The following is a 21,222-nucleotide window of genomic DNA, read 5'->3' on the forward strand; positions in this document are numbered from 1 at the left end:
TCTGACTTACAGCTGGCAATACGAACCAAGCTCCTGCTCCGTTCGTACAGGGACCGGATAGCCCTTATCAAAGGGCCCCGGACCCCATACTCCCGGAGAACCCTCCACAGGCCGCCGCGAGGGACACAGTCGAATGCCTTCTCCAAATCCACAAAGCACATGTGGACTGGTTGGGCATACTCCCATGAACCCTCCAGCACCCTGTAGAGGGTATAGAGCTGGTCCAGTGTTCCACGGCCTGGACGAAAACCACACTGTTCCTCCTGAATCCGAGGTTCTACTATCGGCCGGATTCTCCTCTCCAGTACCCTGGCATAGACTTTCCCAGGGAGGCTGAGAAGTGTGATCCCCCTGTAGTTGGAACACACCCTCCGGTCCCCCTTCTTAAAAAGAGGGACCACCACCCCGGTCTGCCATCCCAGAGGCACCGTCCCCGACTGCCACGCGATGCTGCAGAGGCGTGTCAGCCAAGACAGCCCCACAACATCCAGAGACTTGAGGTACTCAGGGCGGATCTCATCCACCCCCGGTGCCTTGCCACCGAGGAGTTTCTTGACTACCTCGGTGACTTCAGCTTGGGTTATGGACGAGTCCACATCTGAGCCCTCAGCCTCTGCTTCCTCAATGGAAGACGTGACAGCGGGATTGAGGAGATCCTCGAAGTATTCCTTCCACCGTCCAACGACATCCCCAGTTGAGGTCAACAGCTCCCCACCTCTACTGTAAACAGCGTTGGTAGGGCACTGCTTCCCTCTCCTGAGGCGCCGGACGGTTTGCCAGAATCTCTTCGAGGCTGACCGATAGTCCTTCTCCATGGCCTCACCGAACTCCTCCCAGGCCCGAGTTTTTGCCTCCACAACCACCCGGGCTGTAGTCCGCTTGGCCTGCCGGTACCTGTCAGCTGCCTCTGGAGTCCCACAAGCCAACCAGGCCCGATAGGACTCCTTCTTCAGCTTGACGGCATCCCTTACTTCCGGTGTCCACCACCGGGTTCGGGGATTGCCGCCTCGACAGGCACCGGAAACCTTACGGCCACAGCTCCGAGCGGCCGCTTCGACAATGGAGGTGGAGAACATGGTCCACTCGGACTCAATATCTCCAGCCTCCCTCGGGATCCGGTCGAAGCTCTGCCGGAGGTGGGAGTTGAAGATCTCTCTGACAGGAGACTCGGCCAAACGTTCCCAGCAGACCCTCACAGTACGTTTGGGTCTGCCGAGTCTGTCCAGCTTCCTCCCCCGCCATCGGATCCAACTCACCACCAGGTGGTGATCGGTTGACAGCTCCGCCCCTCTCTTCACCCGAGTGTCCAAGACATACGGCCGGAGGTCGGATGAAACGACCACAAAGTCAATCATCGACCTACGGCCTAGGGTGTCCTGGTGCCACGTGTACTGATGGACACCCTTATGCTTGAACATGGTGTTCGTTATGGACAAGCTGTAACTAGCACAGAAGTCCAATAACTGAACACCGCTCGGGTTCAGATCAGGGGGGCCGTTCCTCCCAATCACGCCCCTCCAGGTGTCACTGTCGTTGCCCACGTGGGCGTTGAAGTCCCCCAGTAAAACGACGGAGTCCCCAGTCGAAGCACTTTCCAGCACCCCTCCCAGAGACTCCAAGAAGGCTGGGTACTCTGCATTGCCGTTCGGCCCGTAGGCACAAACGACAGTGAGAGACCTATCCCCGACCCGAAGGCGCAGGGAAGCGACCCTCTCGTTCACCGGGGTAAACTCCAACACATGGCAGCTGAGCTGGGGGGCTATAAGCAAACCCACACCAGCCCGCCGCCTCTCACCTTGGGCAACTCCAGAGTGGTGAAGAGTCCATCCTCTCTCGTTGTTCATAGACTATGAACATAGAGTCCAATGACGTCCTCTATATTGCTATTCAATTTGAGCCATTGAGCAATTCGAGATATATATATATATATATGGTTTTATTCTGATTAAAGCTTTAATACAGCACAGCAACCATATGTGCGTCCATGTACAGATGATGCTTCTCATTGCTTTGTGAAAAGTGAGAGAGAGAGAGAGACAGAGAGAGACGCAGAGCAGTGCGATGCCAGGAACAGGATTGAGAACCGCTGCTTTAGAACATTAGTTTTGAAACTTGTGAATCCATTAGAATCATTAGAAGACAGAATCGCGATTCATATATGCACAGATTTTTATGTGCACCCCTAGTTTTCTCTTTCTCTTCTCTAAAACAGCAGAACATGGCCTTGCCTGTTTTGTTGTGTGTTCCCGGGGACGGGGTTTATCTGTGTTCATGAAGTAGCGGACCTGGGAGGAAGCTCATTGTAGTCCCTTACCAGCTGTTTTTGTAGGCATTAAACTGCCAGAATTTTAAAAGATGATATCTCTGTTTGCATTGAACTTTCAGTGCTGCAACTTTGCAGTTATTGTTAATGCTTAAACCTCAACATTACAAACTGACTAACATAAGTGAACATAAGTAACATTAACATAAGTGAAATCGCAATTAACCAGGAAAATTCATTGCAAATTCTAAATTGGCAGACTTAATCTCTTGTAAAAATACATTATATACTATACTTTTCAAAAGTTTGGGGTCAGTAATTATTTATTTTTTAATTTTTATTTGTTTATTCAAAAAGGGAACAGTAAGCTGATCTAAAATGACAGTAATGTCATTTATAATGTTGGGGAAAAAAAATATTTTTTGAAATAGCACAGTTTCCACAAATTTTTTTTTTTAATTGATAAGTAATGTTTCTGCAATCACAGAAATAAATGGCATTATTATGTTAATACAATTTTATGGTATTTTTGATCAAATAAATGCAGCTTTGGTGAGCACAAGAAATTTCTTTCAAAAACAGAAAAATCTTGACGTCCACAAACTTTTGAACATTAGTGTAGATGAATGATTATACTTTGTGAAACACAACTGGTTTTCATGTAATTGTGGAATAAAAAACCTCTATGAATTTTCATAGGTCTAAAACAAGCTGAAATGGCATTTGACAAACTTTGCGTTTCTCATTACATTTTTATTTTGTTTGTTTGTTTGTTCATATCTATTGTAAATGTATTATAGTATTTTTTTAAACACAAAAAAAGAGTGATCAACATTTTGCCATAAGTGCAATATGCGATTAAATTGTACTAAACTTGAAGTATTCTTTAAGATTCACATGATATAAAATGCCCTGCCATTCTGGAGAATAACGACCTGCATACATCAAGATGCTTCAATTTTAAGTCATAAGATGTGCAGTTATTTTTATCTGTGTATTGGCAAAAAAAGCTCTTTGTTGAGCTAGATGTCCAATTCCTGTCTTGCATTGTTTTACTGTCATTCCTCTTTCCCTTTTAGTTATTCTTCTATTCTGAAAGCTATTTTTATTCCTTTGCATTTTATATTACTTTTATGCAATTCCTGTTATGTTTCTGGATGGTGGACTCCAAAAACAACTTAACCGCAAATGTAAGCTGTTCGTAAAGCAATTGTTCACCCAACAATGGAAATTCTGTCTTCGTTTACTCTCCTTCCTGTCGGTCCAAATTTCTATGTCTTACTTCTGTGGAACACAAAAGAAGATATTTATAAAAATGTTTTTGTCCATATAATGAATGTCTGTTGGGTCAAAAGTTGTTTTGGTCTCCACTTGTCTTCAATTTATGGACACAAAAAACGTTTTGTTTTATTCAATATTATTATTTTTTTTTTTCATGATATCTTTCACAGGAGAAAGAAAGTCATACGTTTAGAACAACATGAGATGATTAAATGACAGAATATAAATTTTTGGGTGAACTTTCCCTTTAAATAAGTGAAATACTACAACTCAGTCTTCTGTGCTGCAGTATAGGAGTGTATAAACCGTTTTGTGAACATTTGGGTATATTTCTTCAAATGCATCCTCTGTGTTGCCGTTGCTGTATAAAGAGGACTTAAAAGACTTTTAAAGTGTACCTGGGTGCAATTCGGTCTAGCCTAACCATAAGCAATATGGGTCATGTGAAGTTTTGTGTGGTTCAGGGTTGTTTGTGTGCTTGTATTCACTAGTCAGATTTACGATGTGTGTCTGGCCATGCGGGACCTCTGCTTCTGGGCTGTGGTTCTGTTCTGAGAAGTTCCTAAAGCCCGAGCTCTAATCATGGCCTCCTGCCTGTTGTTTGATGTCTGCTGCCCCATGACCGAGATGACGTGGCGGTCCCTTCAGCGCAGGCCACAGAAGGGGGACAACTCCCAAACAGATTACGTGCTGGCATTCATGCGAGTCATATGAGACGACCACAACAGCAAATTAGAAGGCTGGAATGTAGGAGGTAAAAGTTTGGTCTCAAACAAGGGTTATTCAAAGGGCTTGACCAGTAACTCTGACCGGCTTTGAGATGGTTAAAGGGATAGTGGAAGGGGAAAATGAATGTTGTGTCATTATTTACTCACCATGTTTTTCATAACCAGCATGCTTTCCTTCCATAAAACACAGCTCTTTTTTAATATAACAAAATTGTTTAGAACTGATGTTCAGAAAAGTTTATAATGTATCATAAAAGTGGTGTAAATGACTCATGCTCTTTATCAGTGGTTCTCAAACTCTTGGTCTCTCTTGGGTTGGCTAATTTTAATGCTTTTTTTTATGTATTTTGAATATTTTTAAGTTGTTCCTTTTTTTTGAGAACCATTACTCCTTATAATTCACTCAAGGCACTTCCATAGCATTTAGTGGGGAATGGAATAGAATTTAATACTTTATTCACAGAAAATCATGAAAAGCATTTGCTGATGTTATCAAATAATCATATCAAAGACTCAGGCAATCCAGTTCATAAAACTTGTCCTAACAATTCATTCACAAGAACGAAATGATCCGTGAAGTGGGTCTGTTCCTCACACAATGCAATCTTATGGCATCAGAACACTTGAAATGTAGTCCAAGAGTCATATGGACCACTAGTATGAGACTTTCATGGTACTTTTGAGTAGGTCTTGAGGGTTTGAAACAAGATGAGCTTGAGTTTTGTTACGTCCCCTATTATCAGGACGGGCTTGGCAAGCGTTTTGATAGTAACAGGAAACCAGCCCCAGCCGACAGATCACCAGCAACAAAAAACTAAGTTCCACAAAAGTATAATTTATTTAAAGTGGAAGGAATAATAAAATTAAGGAGCAACGACTTCAGGGTGCCCCAAGGCCAAAATAATAAACAAAATAAACTTATAACCAAACATATATAAATTACCTAATCAGGGAATGAACAAAATTGCAAAGTAACTTCCCTAACTCCCTATAAATAAACAAATCACAAACCAGATCAAAGTAAATGGCAGGACACCCCTACGCTCCTAAGACAGAACCAAATTAAATCATCATAAACAAACAAACACAATAAACAGAAGATTATGGGATCTGCCGACGGGAGGAGGAATCCGGAGCTCTTCACGCCAACAAGCCAACGCCAGAATGAGCTCGATCTCTTCAGCAAGTGCCAGCTTTTTAAAAGCAGCCAATCAGCAGATCCACCAATCAGACTCCACCGGCGACAGCCAATCCCTGCACATATATACAAAACAACACCCACACAAAACATACCTAAGATCGTAACATCCCCACACATAAAAAAAAAAAAAAAATATATATATATATATATATATATATATATATATATATATATATAATTTTTTTTTTTTTTTTTTTTAAACAAAACTAAAAGAACGGGATAAGGCATCAGCTAGTACATTGTCCTTGCCCTTTTTATAATGAATCTCAAGATTAAAATCTTGAATAATCAAGGACCAGCGCATAATTCGTTGGTTTGCATTGCGCATTCGAGACAAAAATACGAGAGGATTATGATCAGTAAAAACAAGCACAGGAATAGAACTTGATCCCACATACACTTCGAAATGTTGTAATGCCAGTAATAAAGCAAGTGCTTCTTTTTCGATAGTACTATAATGTAACTGATATGGCAAAAACTTTTTCGAAAAGTAGGCTACAGGATGCTCAACTCCATGAACATCATCCTGCAAGAGGACTGCTCCGGCTCCGGTAGCACTAGCATCAACATCGAGTTTAAAAGAACGTGAATAATCCGGCGCTGATAACACTGGATCACTACACAACAGACTCTTTACAGCTTCAAAAGCATGTTGACACTCATTAGACCACAGGAATTTTTGCGAGGCACGGAGCAGATTAGTTAATGGTAAAGCCACATCTGAGAAATTTCGGCAAAATGCTCTATAATAACCTGCCATTCCTAAAAAACTGCGAAGATCACGCTTGGTTTGAGGCACAGGAAAACCCACAATTGCCAGCACTTTCTGAACTGCAGGACGTACTTGTCCTTGTCCAACCCGCTTACCCAAATACAAGACAGTTGCCTTGGCAAATTCACACTTCGCCAAATTCAGCGTGAGGGAAGCTTTAAGCAAGCGTGTGAAAACAACAAAAAGAGTGTCCATATGTTCTTTCCAGTTAGACGAAAACATGACAATATCATCCAAATAGTTCTTAACGTCAGCCAAGATGGTGTTCATTAAACGCTGGAAAGTCGCCGGTGCGTTCCGGAGCCCGAAAGCCATCACCGTATAATTCAGGAAATTGTCTGGAGTAACAAAAGCAGATATTTCGGCTGCACGTTCAGTTAAGGGGACCTGCCAATACCCCTTCAAAAGATCGAGCTTTGTCACAAACTGAGCAGATCCCACATTATCCACACAATCTTCCATTAACGGTAGTGGAAATGAATCAGGTTTTGTGATCGCATTCACCTTACGGTAATCCGTGCAAAATCGATGAGTACCATCAGGTTTCGGAACAAGTAGACAGGGCGAACTCCAAGCACTTTGATTCGGAACGGCAAAATCATTGTCCAATAGATATTTCACTTCAGACTTAATGATTTTTCGTTTTGCATCAAGGGGAAGCTCCCATTATAATAAGCAAGGTTAAAAACTCTGTTATGACAAAAGAACCAGGTGTTCTCTGTGCTCCTCACAGCTGTTATATATAGAGTGACTACCTTATACTCAAGCATGATAAATACATCTGTAGTGCAGTGGAAGAGATGGTCTGGAAGAACTTTAAAGACCTCAGGAGTCATGACAGAAACTCTTTATAGAAGAAACCTCAAAACAAAGCCGATGTGTCTTTATCCCTTAAATGACTAGTTAGATTACAAAACGTCCTCTTACACACAGCCTCTTGCTGTCACGGTTCGTGAATGCACCGTCTCCAGCTGTAGTCATGTTATGTCATGTTGATTGGTTCATGTGGGTGTTGCCACTGATCGCCTGATCAGCGGCAGGTGCATCTCATTCCAACCGCCTATTTAACGCCCTGTCTTTCGTCTCCGGTTTGTCAGATCGTTGTTTGAGGTCCTCGTGTCGATGTCTGTTCGTGCTCCTGTGTTCCTGTCTTTGCTCTGTGTCCTGCTTCAGTCTTCATTGGATATTCACAGTCATTCACGGATTATCACCGCCGATCACCGATCTACCATCACCGCCATCGCTACCAACGCACTCAAACCACCTACCCACCTGTCTGTGCTGCCATCGTGGTTCCTGCGTCACTCACCAGCATTCATCCATCATACTCCTGTCAATAAACTACCTTTACTTGCATCTGCCTCCTGTCCTCCATTGTTAGCGTCACAGAACGATCTGACCAACATGGAGGCAGCGAGTAATCAACCCTCCTCCCTCGAAGCTTTCCTCAGCGCCAGTGTTCGGAGGATGGACTCCCAGGAGCGGACTCTTAACGACACTGGTCGCGCGGTTCAGGCTTTAGTGACGCAGGTGTCCGAGCTCACCCAACAGTTCCAGCTATTACGAGCTCCCACTGCGCCACTCACACCGCCTGTTCCACCAGCACCATCGGAGGCCCCCTCCCAGCCGGAACCACGCCTCCCGATTCCGGAGGCGTACTCAGGTGAACCCGACTATTGTAGAGCTTTCCTTAACCGTTGTGATATGCATTTTGCCCTCCAGCCTAGAACGTTCGCCAGTGAGAGGGCCAAGGTGGCCTTCGTCCTGACCCTGCTCTCTGGGAGGGCGGCATTGTGGGGAACAGCGGTGTGGGAGAACCAGGACCCATGCTGCGCCTCGTTCCAGGCGCTCTCCGCCGAGATGAGACGGGTCTTTGATCGGGCCGCCGCAGGACGGGAGGCGGCCAGGAGGCTGGCGGAGTTACGACAGCACGAGAGATCCGTCTCGGACTACTCCATCGAGTTCCGGACCCTGGCGGCGGAGTGCCATTGGAACGAGGAGGCGCAGTGGGACATGTTCCTGCATGGGCTGGCTGACCGCGTCCAGAGGGAGATCTACGCCCTGGACCTTCCCCCGTCGTTAAATGGACTCATTGAGCTGGCCCTTCGGGTCGACGCACGTCTGGCACGGATGGAGAGGAGGGGGCTACTCAACACCCCATCCAGGGGACCGGCAGACGTGCGGTTCAGCGGCGGGGACGTGGCCAGCCCCGTCTACGATCACGAGCCCATGCAGGTAGGGCGAGCTCGGCTTTCCCGGGAGGAGAAGGAGAGGCGGAGGTCCCTGGGCCTTTGCCTTTACTGCGGGGGAGCCGGACATCAAGCCCACGCCTGTCCGGTAAAAGGCCAGGCCCGGTAGTACGTATGAGGCTACTATCGGGTGGGATCTCCGCCGAGAAGACCTCATCATCATCATCATCATCACCATCATCTTCTACGCTCCTCCCGGTATGGCTGCGGTGGTCAGCACAGACACATCACTGTCAGGCACTACTGGATTCCGGGGCAGAAGGTAACTTCATGGACAGCACATTAGCCCACAAGCTCCACATCCCCCTCAGACCTCTTCCGCACCACATCACGGTTCACGCCCTCACTGGTCAGCAACTTCCCACCATATCATACATCACTGAAGACATTACACTCATCACCTCTGGCAATCACTCCGAAACCATCTCTTTTCACATCCTTGACTCTCCCCTGGCACCCATTGTCCTCGGACACCCTTGGCTCCTCCTCCACAACCCTAGCATTTACTGGCTCTCTAACTCCGTTTTGTCTTGGTGTAAAAGGTGTCATGAGTCTTGTCTAGTGTCTGCCTGTCCGTCTGTGTCTGTGTTGCAGGAGGCGGCGGTGGATTTGTCTAACGTGCCCGCTGAGTACCTCCATCTGAAGGAAGTGTTCAGTAAGTCTCGGGCTGCTTCTCTTCCTCCGCATCGTCCTTACGACTGTGCCATAGATTTACTATCAGGTAAGTCTCCGCCTAAGGGCAAACTCTATTCACTTTCTGTTCCAGAGAGGGAGGCTATGGAGAAATATATTTCTGATTCTCTAGCTTCCAAATTCATCCGCCCTTCCTCTTCTCCTGCGGGGGCGGGGTTCTTTTTTGTGGGAAAGAAGGACGGATCTCTGCGACCTTGTATTGATTACCGGGGACTGAACAACATCACGGTAAAGAATACTTATCCTTTGCCGTTGATGTCTTCGGCCTTCGAGAGGTTGCAGGGAGCGTCAATTTTCACAAAACTGGACTTACGCAATGCGTATCATTTGGTTCGGATCAGGGAGGGGGATGAATGGAAGACCGCTTTTAACACCCCCAGAGGGCACTTTGAATACTTGGTTATGCCCTTTGGGCTCTCCAACTCCCCAGCGGTCTTCCAGGCACTCGTCAACGACGTGCTGCGAGATATGATCGATCAGTTCATTTATGTCTACCTGGACGACATATTGATTTTTTCCTCTTCTCTCCAGGAACATGTGCAGCACGTCCAACGAGTGCTTCAGAGGTTGCTAGAGAATGGGCTTTTTGTCAAGGCGGAGAAATGCGAATTTCATGCACAGTCAATTCCATTTTTGGGGTATATCGTGTCGACTGAGGGAATACGCATGGATCCCGAGAAGGTTAAGGCTGTGGTAGAATGGCCAAGCCCAGATTCCCGTAAGGCCCTACAGAGGTTTCTGGGGTTCGCTAACTTCTACCGGCGTTTTATTCGCAACTTCAGCCAACTAGCCGCACCTCTGACCGCCTTGACCTCCGCCAAGACTGCGTTCAGGTGGTCGGACACAGCTCAGGCTGTGTTCGCCAAACTGAAGAGCCGTTTCATTTCAGCCCCTATTCTGATTACCCCTGACCCTACACGTCAGTTCGTGGTGGAGGTCGACGCATCAGAGGTGGGGGTAGGAGCGGTGTTATCTCAACGTTCTCCCTTAGACGACAAGGTCCACCCTTGCGCGTATTTTTCATATCGTTTATCTCCGGCAGAACGAAATTACGATATTGGTAACCGAGAATTGTTGGCAGTTAAGATGGCATTGGAGGAATGGCGACACTGGTTAGAGGGATCGGGGGTTCCCTTTATAGTATGGACTGACCACAAGAATTTAGAGTACATTAGCACCGCCAAGAGGTTGAACTCCAGGCAGGCTCGGTGGGCACTCTTTTTCGGACGTTTTGACTTTACTATCTCGTACCGCCCGGGTTCCAAGAATATCAAACCCGATTCTTTGTCGCGTATTTTTGACCATTCCGAACGCCCGTCCACTCCCGAGTGTATTTTTCCTGAGACATTAGTGGTCTCCACTCTCACATGGGAGATCAAATCGAAGGTCAGAACGGCCTTAGAAGGGGTAACGCCTCCGCCCGGGTGTCCACCGAACCGTTTATTTGTGCCGGAGGGATTAAGGTCCAACGTTAGCCAGTGGGGACATTGCTCGAATGTAGCTTGCCATCCAGGGGTTAACCGTACTAGATTTTTAGTCAAGCAACGATTCTGGTGGCCACTTATGGCTCGCGACATTCACAGTTTTGTTTTGGCTTGCTCGGTTTGTGCCACTGGTAAGACTTCCAATCGGCCCCCTGATGGGTTACTCCAACCGCTGCCGGTTCCTTCGAGACCCTGGTCCCACATCGCTCTAGATTTTATTACCGCCCTCCCAGGGCAACACGGTAGTTTTAACCGTGGTGGACCGGTTCTCGAAGGCGGCCCACTTTATTCCCTTGCCCAAATTACCTTCAGCCAAGGAGACAGCGTTGACTGTCGTAGACCACATCTTTCGTTTACATGGCCTCCCGATAGATGTGGTTTCCGACAGGGGACCCCAATTTGTGGCTAAATTTTGGCAAGAATTCTGTAGACTACTGGGAGCGACTGTAAGTCTGTCCTCAGGGTTTCACCCCCAGAGCAATGGTCAAACCGAGAGAGCCAACCAAGATTTGGAAAGGGTGTTGCGATGTTTGGTCTCCAAGAATCCTTCCTCCTGGAGCCAACAATTGTCTATGGTGGAGTACGCCCACAATACCTTACCAGTATCAGCTACGGGCCTATATCCTTTTGAGTGTAGTGTAGGTTACCAGCCACCTATTTTTCCTAGTATGGAATCCGAAGTTGCGGTCCCCACCGCTCACGCCTTCGTCCAGAGGTGCCACCGCACTTGGACCAGAGCCCGTGAGACTCTACTCCAAGTGGGGGCGCGCACCAAGGCCAAGGCCGATCGCCACCGGTCTAGGCCTCCCGTATACGTCGTGGGTCAAAAGGTGTGGCTTTCAACCAAGAATATTCCTCTCCGGTCCGTATCTAATAAATTGGCTCCCAAATTTATTGGCCCGTTTACTGTCACCAAGATCATTAGTCTGGTGGCAGTCCGCCTTAAACTCCCTCCTACGTACAGGAGAATTCATCCCGCCTTTCATGTGTCCAAAATCAAGCCCGTGTTTCATTCTCCCATTAATCCGCCTACCCCGGTCCCTCCCCCGCCGCGTCTCGTAGATGGGGAGACCACCTATTTGGTAAATCGTATTCTGGACTCTAGAAGGAGGGGACGCGGATTTCAGTACTTGGTGGACTGGGAGGGTTACGGTCCGGAGGAGAGAAGTTGGGTACCTGCTAGGGACATCCTGGATCACTCCCTTATCGATGATTACAATCGACAGGTAAGAGATTCTGGGGATGCCAGGAGGCGTCCTTAGGAGGAGGGGTACTGTCACGGTTCGTGAATGCACCGTCTCCAGCTGTAGTCATGTTATGTCATGTTGATTGGTTCATGTGGGTGTTGCCACTGATCGCCTGATCAGCGGCAGGTGCATCTCATTCCAACCGCCTATTTAACGCCCTGTCTTTCGTCTCCGGTTTGTCAGATCGTTGTTTGAGGTCCTCGTGTCGATGTCTGTTCGTGCTCCTGTGTTCCTGTCTTTGCTCTGTGTCCTGCTTCAGTCTTCATTGGATATTCACAGTCATTCACGGATTATCACCGCCAATCACCGATCTACCATCACCGCCATCGCTACCAACGCACTCAAACCACCTACCCACCTGTCTGTGCTGCCATCGTGGTTCCTGCGTCACTCACCAGCATTCATCCATCATACTCCTGTCAATAAACTACCTTTACTTGCATCTGCCTCCTGTCCTCCATTGTTAGCGTCACACTTGCTCTCTGCTGTCTGTGTTGACAAAGAGTGACAGAAGAGAGAGGGCAGTGGGTTGTTGGGCTTAAGGGTGCTCGATGTTGTTGGTGGGGGGCTGTCATTCACTCAGGGTGTTGAAACTGCTCTTCCCTGTAATCAGTGCACCCCGCTTTCTTTGATCACAACATTGTTTCAGTAATGAGCCACACATACAAAAACAGCAAAGTCCCTGCTGTCATCTTAGCCCTTCGAGGCACAGCTGCAGACCTTAAGAACGTCTCTTAAGAGGCTTGTTATTGAGTGATTATTATTATTGTTGCTTATATATTTTATGTTATGGATTTGAACACCCAATATTAGTATGTTTTATTAAAAGTGTATCATATTGGTCAATATTGGAGGTGTATCATACAGTATGGAACATTTTTTTATTATGCATGCTCATTTCATTTGCAGTCATCTAACATTTAATCTTTAAACTAATAATTTAACACTGTTTAATGTAATATTTAGCAAAACTCAAAATTAATATCCATTTTAGATGCCATTGTGATGGCCAAATTCACTTTTAGCATTTGAAATTATTGATTTAAGAGTTTTTTTTTTTGACAAAATAGTATAGAATTTTGATATCTGCCATTTATTGGTCATCGGCCGCTACATGAAAATATTTATTTGTATCAGCCAGAATTTTTATATTTGTGCATCATTACAGTGTTCTGTGGAATCGTAGAAATAAGTGACTTATTTGTTATGATAAGATCTTTTTAATCTTTTTTTTTTTTTATACTTGAATATTTAGCAAGGATTCATTAAATTGATCACTAAATATTGTGATCAAAATATTGATGATAATAATAAGCAATGTTTCCTGAGCAGCAAATCAATATATTAGATTGATTTTTGAAGGATCATGTCACACTAAAGACTGGAGAAATGACTGTTGTAAATTCGGCTTTGCATCACAGAAGTAAATTACATTTTCAAATTTATTAAAATAGAAAACAGCTATTTTAAATGGTAATAATATTTCACAATATTACTGTATTTATTATCAAATAAATGCAGCTTTGGTGAGCATTATTTTTTCCAAAAACATAAAAAAAATATATATAACCCCAAACTTTTTAATGGTAGCACAAGCTAAATTTCCATTTGGTCATTTAAATGCAAAAGAATGTGCATCCAACCTCATATGGAGCTCAGCATCACTGGAGTGCTTGCATGTCCTATTTGAGAATGTACAATGAGGAATTCAATCATGGTTGGGTAGATTTTATCACATGTATTTTGTTTTCATTATTAATACAACATTTTTAAAACACTTTTAGGTTACATATGGAATCCAAGGTAGGTTTTGTAACCTAGACTCCCAGAGGTTGCACTCAGAGGAGCTGTTTGTAATTCTAAAAGTTATCATTCGTTTTGCTGTCAATTCATTACAGCAGCTGATGAATCCTTGTTCCTTTTTACATGAAATTCCTCTTTAATAATTGCATATTTATTTATCCAGTAGATTCAAAGATGTGCAATACTGAATGTAAGTCTTTGAGCATAAATCACACTGTAAGAGCCCTGATCTAATTTGCAATGTAGTAAAGCTGTCTACAACGGTCACATATGTTAAATGGCACTTTATTTAGTACCTTTATGGCCATGCAATATGCTGCCTGCTGCAAGTGTATGACGACCCACTGTTTCTGACATGACTGGCTTCATCATGGGTCCAAAACATGGTGCTGTCAGCCCTCCCAAGTTTGTACCTTGAAGGTTGTACATTTTTTATAGCCAGATTAATTTTAATGGAAAGATGTGTTCCTCTATACCAAGAGGCTTGTAATGGTTATATATAGAGCCCTTAACCAAGTCAACCAGCAGATAGTAGTTCTACAACAGCTTTTCATTTGACTTATGTGATCCTGGACCACAAATCCAATCTCTAGGTTTTTTTTTTTTTTTGCTATTTTCAATAGCTGAAAAAACATTCTATGGGTCAAAATTTATTTTTAGAAAATTACCTACCATAAATATCAAAAATTAATTTTTGATTTGTAATATGCATTGCTAAGAATTCATTTGGACAACTTTAAAGGCAATTTTCTCAGTATTTCGATTTTTTTGCCACCCTCAGATTTCAGTTTTTAAAATAGTTGTATTTTGACCAAATACTGTCCTATCCTAACAAACAATACATCATTTGAAAGCTTATTTATTCAGCTTTAAATGTGTACATCTCAATTTCAACTCGGCAACTAAAAAACAATTTACCCTTATAACTGGTTTTGTGGTCTAGGGTCACATATAAAGGCACAGCTTCTAAATTGCAAAGTCTATGACTCATGCAAGGCATTTATTTTATTCGATGTTACTTTTTTAAATTTAAATTTAAAGACACATTTTGAATTATTTCATTTATTGGCATTTTTTGCATTTATTTCAAGGAATAGTGTTAGAAAAAATATTAAAACAATAACAATAAAAATAATTTAAATGCAAAAACGTAAAATGTGTTGAAGATCTCTGACATTGATTTGGCTAGGGATTTTGGAAACATACCTACTATTTATATACTTTTCTATATTTAATAGAGACTTTTATCCAAAGTGACACATTTTTTTTTTTTCATTTTAGTTTAGTTTTTCTTAATTCAGCTTCAGTAATTGAATTGGCACTCTAATTTCAATTCTGAATGATACAAAACCCGGCTTCCCACAATCCTTTGCTCTATAGCCGACCTGCTTGATTGCTCCCAAAATATCCTGAGCCACCCTGACTCTCCATGTAACCGTGGTTGTCAGTTTGACCACCGGCTGGAAACAGTTATGTAAAAGGCAGAACTGGCTGGTGCTAGATGAGCCTGAGAGGAAGCCTGATTAAAGGCAGAGTTTTGGCATGTCACATGAATAATCTCTCCAGGCCTGTTCAGATCTGCATGCCTGGATGCTGCTGGTACTGTACGATGAGTCACGGATGATGAACTTAGCATTTAGCGTAGACTTGTGTGCCTCTGAGATCCTGCGGGTGTGCTGAAGCACACACATGTACACACACAGCTGTCGGCTCTTGTGATTGCTCTTGAGAGGTTGAGTGTGGAACAGCAGTGTGGGTGTTTGAAGATCTTAGCTAAATTATTTTGACTCTTAACCTCCACACGACACGTGTGACCTGTTATGCTTGCATTCCAGATAAATTAGATGGCTGGAAGAGTGAAAGTGTGAAAGGGTTGATCTCACATTTCCTTTTTTTTACATTTTAGCCATGGATTCAAGTGTCTTTGAGATGGAAGTTTTATTTTAAATATGACACAGTATATTATATATATTATAATATCCAATGTCCTGGTGGACAGCAAACAGATGGCCATTAGAAAATGGTTAAGGGCAGAGCCACAGTCTCTTTCACATCATACTCAGCATTTGATAACACTTTAGTATAGGGACCAATTCTCACTATTAACTAGTTGTTTATTTTAGCAAGCCTATTATTAACTTATTTGCTGTTTATCAGTACTTATAAAGCATATTCTGCTTGACCATATTCTACTACCCTTAATAACTGCCTTACTAACTAGTAATAAGAAGCAAATCAGGGGTTTATTGAGGGAAAGGTCGTAGTTAATATTTTGTCAATACCAAGAATTAGGCCTTAAAATAAAGTGTGACCCAGCATTTATATTATAGAAAGTCTTTCTCTCCGAAGCACTAAATTGAGTCTAAAAGACTAAATGGACTAAGTGCATTAAAGCCATGTGGCCAGATTTTTTTTTGAATTGTTGGGATAGATGTATGTAAAGAGATAGTTCACCCCCCCCCCCCCCCCCCAAAAAAAAATTCTGTCATTAATTCCTCACCCTCATGTCAATCCAAACCTTAGTTCATCTTTGGAACACAGATTAAAGGGGACATCAGATGCAAAATTAACTCACATGTGTTTGCATTTAAATTTGTCTTAGCTGTGTGTGGACACAACCACCCTACAATGATAAAAATCTTTTTTTTCCCTTCTTTTTAATCCCCAAAAAACTTAGACCGTCTCAATTAACAAGCCATTTTGATTTTCTCAGAAAGCTCTTGGATTTCATAACAAAAATCTTAATTTGTGTTCTGAAGATGAACAAAGGTCTTACAGGTTTGGAACAACATGAGGGTGAGTAATTAATGACAGAATTGTAATTTTTGGGTTAATTATCCCTTTAATGTATTTTGGTTTATTAAGGTAATATCACCACATTACAGTTATTGTAGAAGGGAAAAAAAAAAGGGAAAAAAAATATATACACATACACACATATGTGGTTTCATAAATGCAATTGTATTAATTATTTATAAATATCTACTTCTTGTACTTAAATAATTTAAAAGATTGATGAGATTCACCCTAAAACATCCATAAAGACATTTTCTAAATATAACCACATAAGCTAAAATGATGTTAGCTTCTCCAGTTCCTTTCAAATTCATGGATTGAGAGTTTAATTTAGTTTGAAGAACATTGTGGCCTCTGAATTTTCAAGATTGACTGGAGGTCTTGCTCTAGCTGTTTTAGAAGGATTCAGTCGAAACACCCTTGAGCACTGTGATGCTGGGAATGGCTCGTGGAATCAGATTAGTAGAGATATAATTGGGTTAGTGAGAGTCTTGAGTGGCCTGCGAGACAGAAAGTTCAGGTAATCCACATAAGCTGCTAAAAGTTAAAGCAAACAGTCGAACTACAAACCTTGAGTGTGAAAAATGTGTGCCCACATACAAATCTCTGATAAAACTAACATTTTAATTGCACACAAAAACACACAGTGCCTTCAGCTTTCTGATTTTGTCAAACATTTTGATAGCTGACTCCTCCTCTTTCTTTTTGTTTCTCTCTCTTCAGAGTAAAGAAATCACCTTTCAGATGCAAGAGGATTTGATGAAAGTCCTCAACGAGCTCTACACGGTAAGTACCGTAATGAATAACACTCCTCTCATTGACAGCTATGTATAGTGAGCAGTGATAGTCAATCTCTTGTGAGAACTGAAAAATGTTGTATTTTATGCATATACTTCTAGCTTCAGGCTGCACTTAGGAGTGTATTGTGGTAAAAGAGCCATAAAACTGCCTATATTTCATGCATCTTCATCTCTGGCCTTGATAGATTACGGTATTTACACCAATAATCAATAGTTAGTTAATTCTCAGACTTTAATTACAGCTGTCAGGCCCACCGCAGTCGTTAGGAAGATTCATGTTTGCTTTGCTTCCCCTCCGGTCTTAATAAGATGCTAATGTATTCCCAGGTCTAAAAAACACCTGCAATGAGGACTTGTCCTCTGTGTGTTTATTTGTTTGCAAAGTTCAACATTGCATAATATGTGTTTTTCTGTTAAATCTATTTACTTTAGTTGCTTTATACTTTAACGAAATTATTTGAAAAAGTTTTTGTTTTTAGACATGAGTGACTGTCAAAAACAACGAAATAATAATAATGTTAACTGACAAGCTGCGCAAATCCACTCCAATAATGAACGTCAGCTTGTCAGTTAACAACGGCTCCGAGTAGTAACAGGTGATCTATATGTGAAATCACGCACATGATGGAATTTATTGCTGATTAAATAAACGGCTTCACTGACGACATGCGCATTAATTATCGGCCGATATTTATTGTGCATCCCTTGTTGTTTCAATTAGAAGCGATTTGATTTGTCTTTCCATTCATGCCCATAAGAACCCATCAAGAAAATTAGTCCCAGATTCTTTTTTATTTTTTGAAGCAGTCACATTTATTTTTTTTGAACGTTTGATCTTGTATTCGTTCCGCACAGCACAGCTTCCTTTTGATCAGTGTAGAAGTATATCATCCTTTTTGACCTGAATTAACCTTCGGGAGGAAAACACTCTTGTGGGAACGTTGCATCAGAAACCCTCCATGCAACCACAGCCAATAAAATAACAGGTCTGGTGTGACTCTAAAATTGGTCCTCCTAAAACCAGCAGAAATGTAAACAGAGTACCAGACCAGTAAGTGGAGAGCGGGGCCCATGGTTTGGTCTGCCATTCTAGCCATGTGTCTAATTATACAGTCGTGGACAGCAGTGCACTGTGCTGCTCAAAATGTACATATTTATGAACACTATTTAGTTTGGTCCACGTTTTATAGTCAAGCTCTCTTTTGAGGCCTTTTGAGGTTTTAGTGTACTGTGTATTATAATGCTGCGTGACTGCCACTGTGATTATGGCCTGGAATGACCTGGTCTTCAGAGGTCTAATCGTGAATGGGTCCTTGTAATCAGCTTGGTGCTCAGTCTTCTTTGATTGAGGAGAAGGCAAGCTGATGAGCGGAGCTTAGCGCTTTAGCATTAGCATCAGGCTTCACAAGAGGCTTACAGAGCACAAGGCACAACATTACACTCATATTTACAAAATTGTAAAATTTTGGTTTCATTTTTTCTACCTAAATAAGTGTTAGCGTGCATTTCTAACAGTCAGACAGACAGGAAAAAAATGAGAGGACAGCAATGCATGCTAATGCTCATATTTAAGTTTGGGGAATAAAACAAACACCTTACTCTTAAAGGGATAGTCCACCTTAAAATACAAATTCTAGCATTATTTACTCACCATTATGTCATTCCTAATATGCATGACTGAATTTCTTTTCTTTTCTTTAGTTAAAGAGATATGGTCATTTTTGGCAGGACTATCCCTGAGAGTTAAAGTTTTTTTTTTTTTTTTTTGCTAGGAATATATTTTGTATCTTGATTGTTGTGCTAACAATTTTTGCCTGACTATAAAGGCTATAAAACTACCTATTTAAATCTATTAAATTTATATTAAATGATGGATCTGAGCCATATCCACTATTGTTTTAGGATTAATACTATTATATTATTTATAGATATTCTACTATTTTTAGTTCAGATTTAGTGTAGGTTGCCTTTTTTATTTTATTTTATAAATTATTTTATTATTATAATTTTTTTTTTTTTTTTAGCTTTATTTTTATACAATTTTTAGTATTATTCATTTTAATGCTTCATCTTAAAATTAGTGTTTCTTTGGCAGGATTTCTGAAATTGTAGTTTTTTTACATTTAAGTTTTGGTATAATATTTTATTTCAGCTTTCTTTAAATTATTGAAAGCAATTTTTAATCATATCAGTTTTAGTTGTAGTTTTAGTTAATGATAACAACACTGGCCATATCTAGAGGCTAGAGTACCATAGAGATTTAGAGGTCTACCCTCCCAAAATTCAATAGCAATGCACTAAAAACCATTCAAGAGTGTCTTAGCAATCACATAACATGCATCAGCATCTTATCACTACTCCTTTTTTTATTTTATTTTTTTATGTTTCAGTGTTGCAGTGTATTATTATCATTTTTACTTTCTCAGAAGCTGACATCATTTTATATATTTCTAGGAAAAGAGAGTTATCAGCTGCATGCAGTGTTCAATCATGCCGTGCCGACGTTACATCAATTACAATGTGACAAAGCTTTTAGCATCATTTAAGTGCTCACTCTTTGTGCAGAGTTTGACATCGTAGACATTATTAGTTTGCTAGTACAGGCTCATACGTTCTGAGTCACATCCTAATGCTCATTATAAAATTCATCTGGATATGACCAATTGCCACTTAAACAAAACAGTGACTCAGACTGTCTGCAGCAGCGTTTACCATTATGTTTCATATTCACATCTAAATAATTGGATTTCTTCACAGTAGTCCAATATGTGGGCTTTAGTAGTCCAATATGTGCGTTTCTTCTGAAAAGGGCTTTGGGTTTGATGAAATGTGTTGAGTAAGGTAATAAATATTAGGTGAAACGGCTGATTCTGTTTGCAATTACCAGGGTACTACAAATACAAAAGTTCCAATCTCTTTAATAGTACTAGTAAAATTATTGTTTTTTTCTTGGTAAAATAAAAGCGCCATCATAGCCCATTAAGAAGCTAGAATTTTGTTTCATTAGGTTACTCTTTGAAAGTGCTGATTTTAATTTGAATGCAAACAAAGGTATATTAAAGAAAACATTATGCATTTATATTTAGTCTTAAACAGTGTTTGGAATAACGGCATTTAAAAGAACGGCATTAGCTAACGACGTTATTTTTTCAGTAACGGGGTAATCTAACTAATTACTTTTCCCGTCGTTACAACGCCGTTAACGTTACTGAACGTTAAATGAGGAGCGTTACTATGCATTGATTTAATATACAATCCGAACGCACCCCTGGCTCACACAGCGAGTGAGAAGGTGGGTTAATAACGAGATAAGCGATTATGATTGGCTAAGGCAGAGTCATGTGTTTCATGGTAGCCAATCAGAGCCAGTGTTTTTACACACACGCGCCAGCGGCGCCAAACACACACAGTCACACACACGCGCCAGCGGCGCCAAATACACACAGTCACACACACGCAACAGCTACACACAGAGATTCCCAGCAGCAGCAGACATGGCGAGTCAGGAGCAATCCGATGAAACATTGGCATTTTCAAGGTGGAGATATAAGCACTACTTCAAATTCATTGTAGTCAAAGGCAAGAACGTGCATGTTATGTGTGACACACGCATCTACAAAGCTAGTGGCCAAAAACACTTTTCTTACAAAGAGTGCAGGATAAAACTCTTGCTGTCTGTTGACGTGCAATAAATCTCGCAAAGTTATGTACGAACACCTGTCTGTTCTACTTATTTCAACTGACTTGTGAAAACTGCTAAAAAAAAAAAAAAAAAAATTCTTTGACATATAGCAACTTTTTTTTTTACAGTAACGCAAATAGTTACTTTCCCTGGAAACGAGTTACTTTTATTATAGAGTAATTCAGTTACTAACTCAGTTACTTTTTGGAACAAGTAGTGAGTA

The 21,222-nt window shown here is 41.9% G+C and overlaps 1 protein-coding gene across 3 annotated transcripts in view; it reads left to right on the top strand.

The window, feature by feature from the left end:
• The window catches only part of LOC132156275 (SLIT-ROBO Rho GTPase-activating protein 1-like), a 102,845-nt gene that overhangs the window by 40,948 nt on the left and 40,675 nt on the right, over positions 1 to 21,222 (top strand). For all 3 annotated transcript variants that reach the window (XM_059565206.1, XM_059565204.1, XM_059565205.1), the window contains exon 4: positions 17,241 to 17,303. In XM_059565206.1, the coding sequence (XP_059421189.1) occupies positions 17,241 to 17,303 (63 nt within the window). The remainder of the gene's footprint in view (positions 1 to 17,240; positions 17,304 to 21,222) is intronic.

The sequence above is a fragment of the Carassius carassius genome, chromosome 13 (assembly GCF_963082965.1).
Source record: "Carassius carassius chromosome 13, fCarCar2.1, whole genome shotgun sequence".
Taxonomy (NCBI): Eukaryota; Metazoa; Chordata; class Actinopteri; order Cypriniformes; family Cyprinidae; genus Carassius; species Carassius carassius.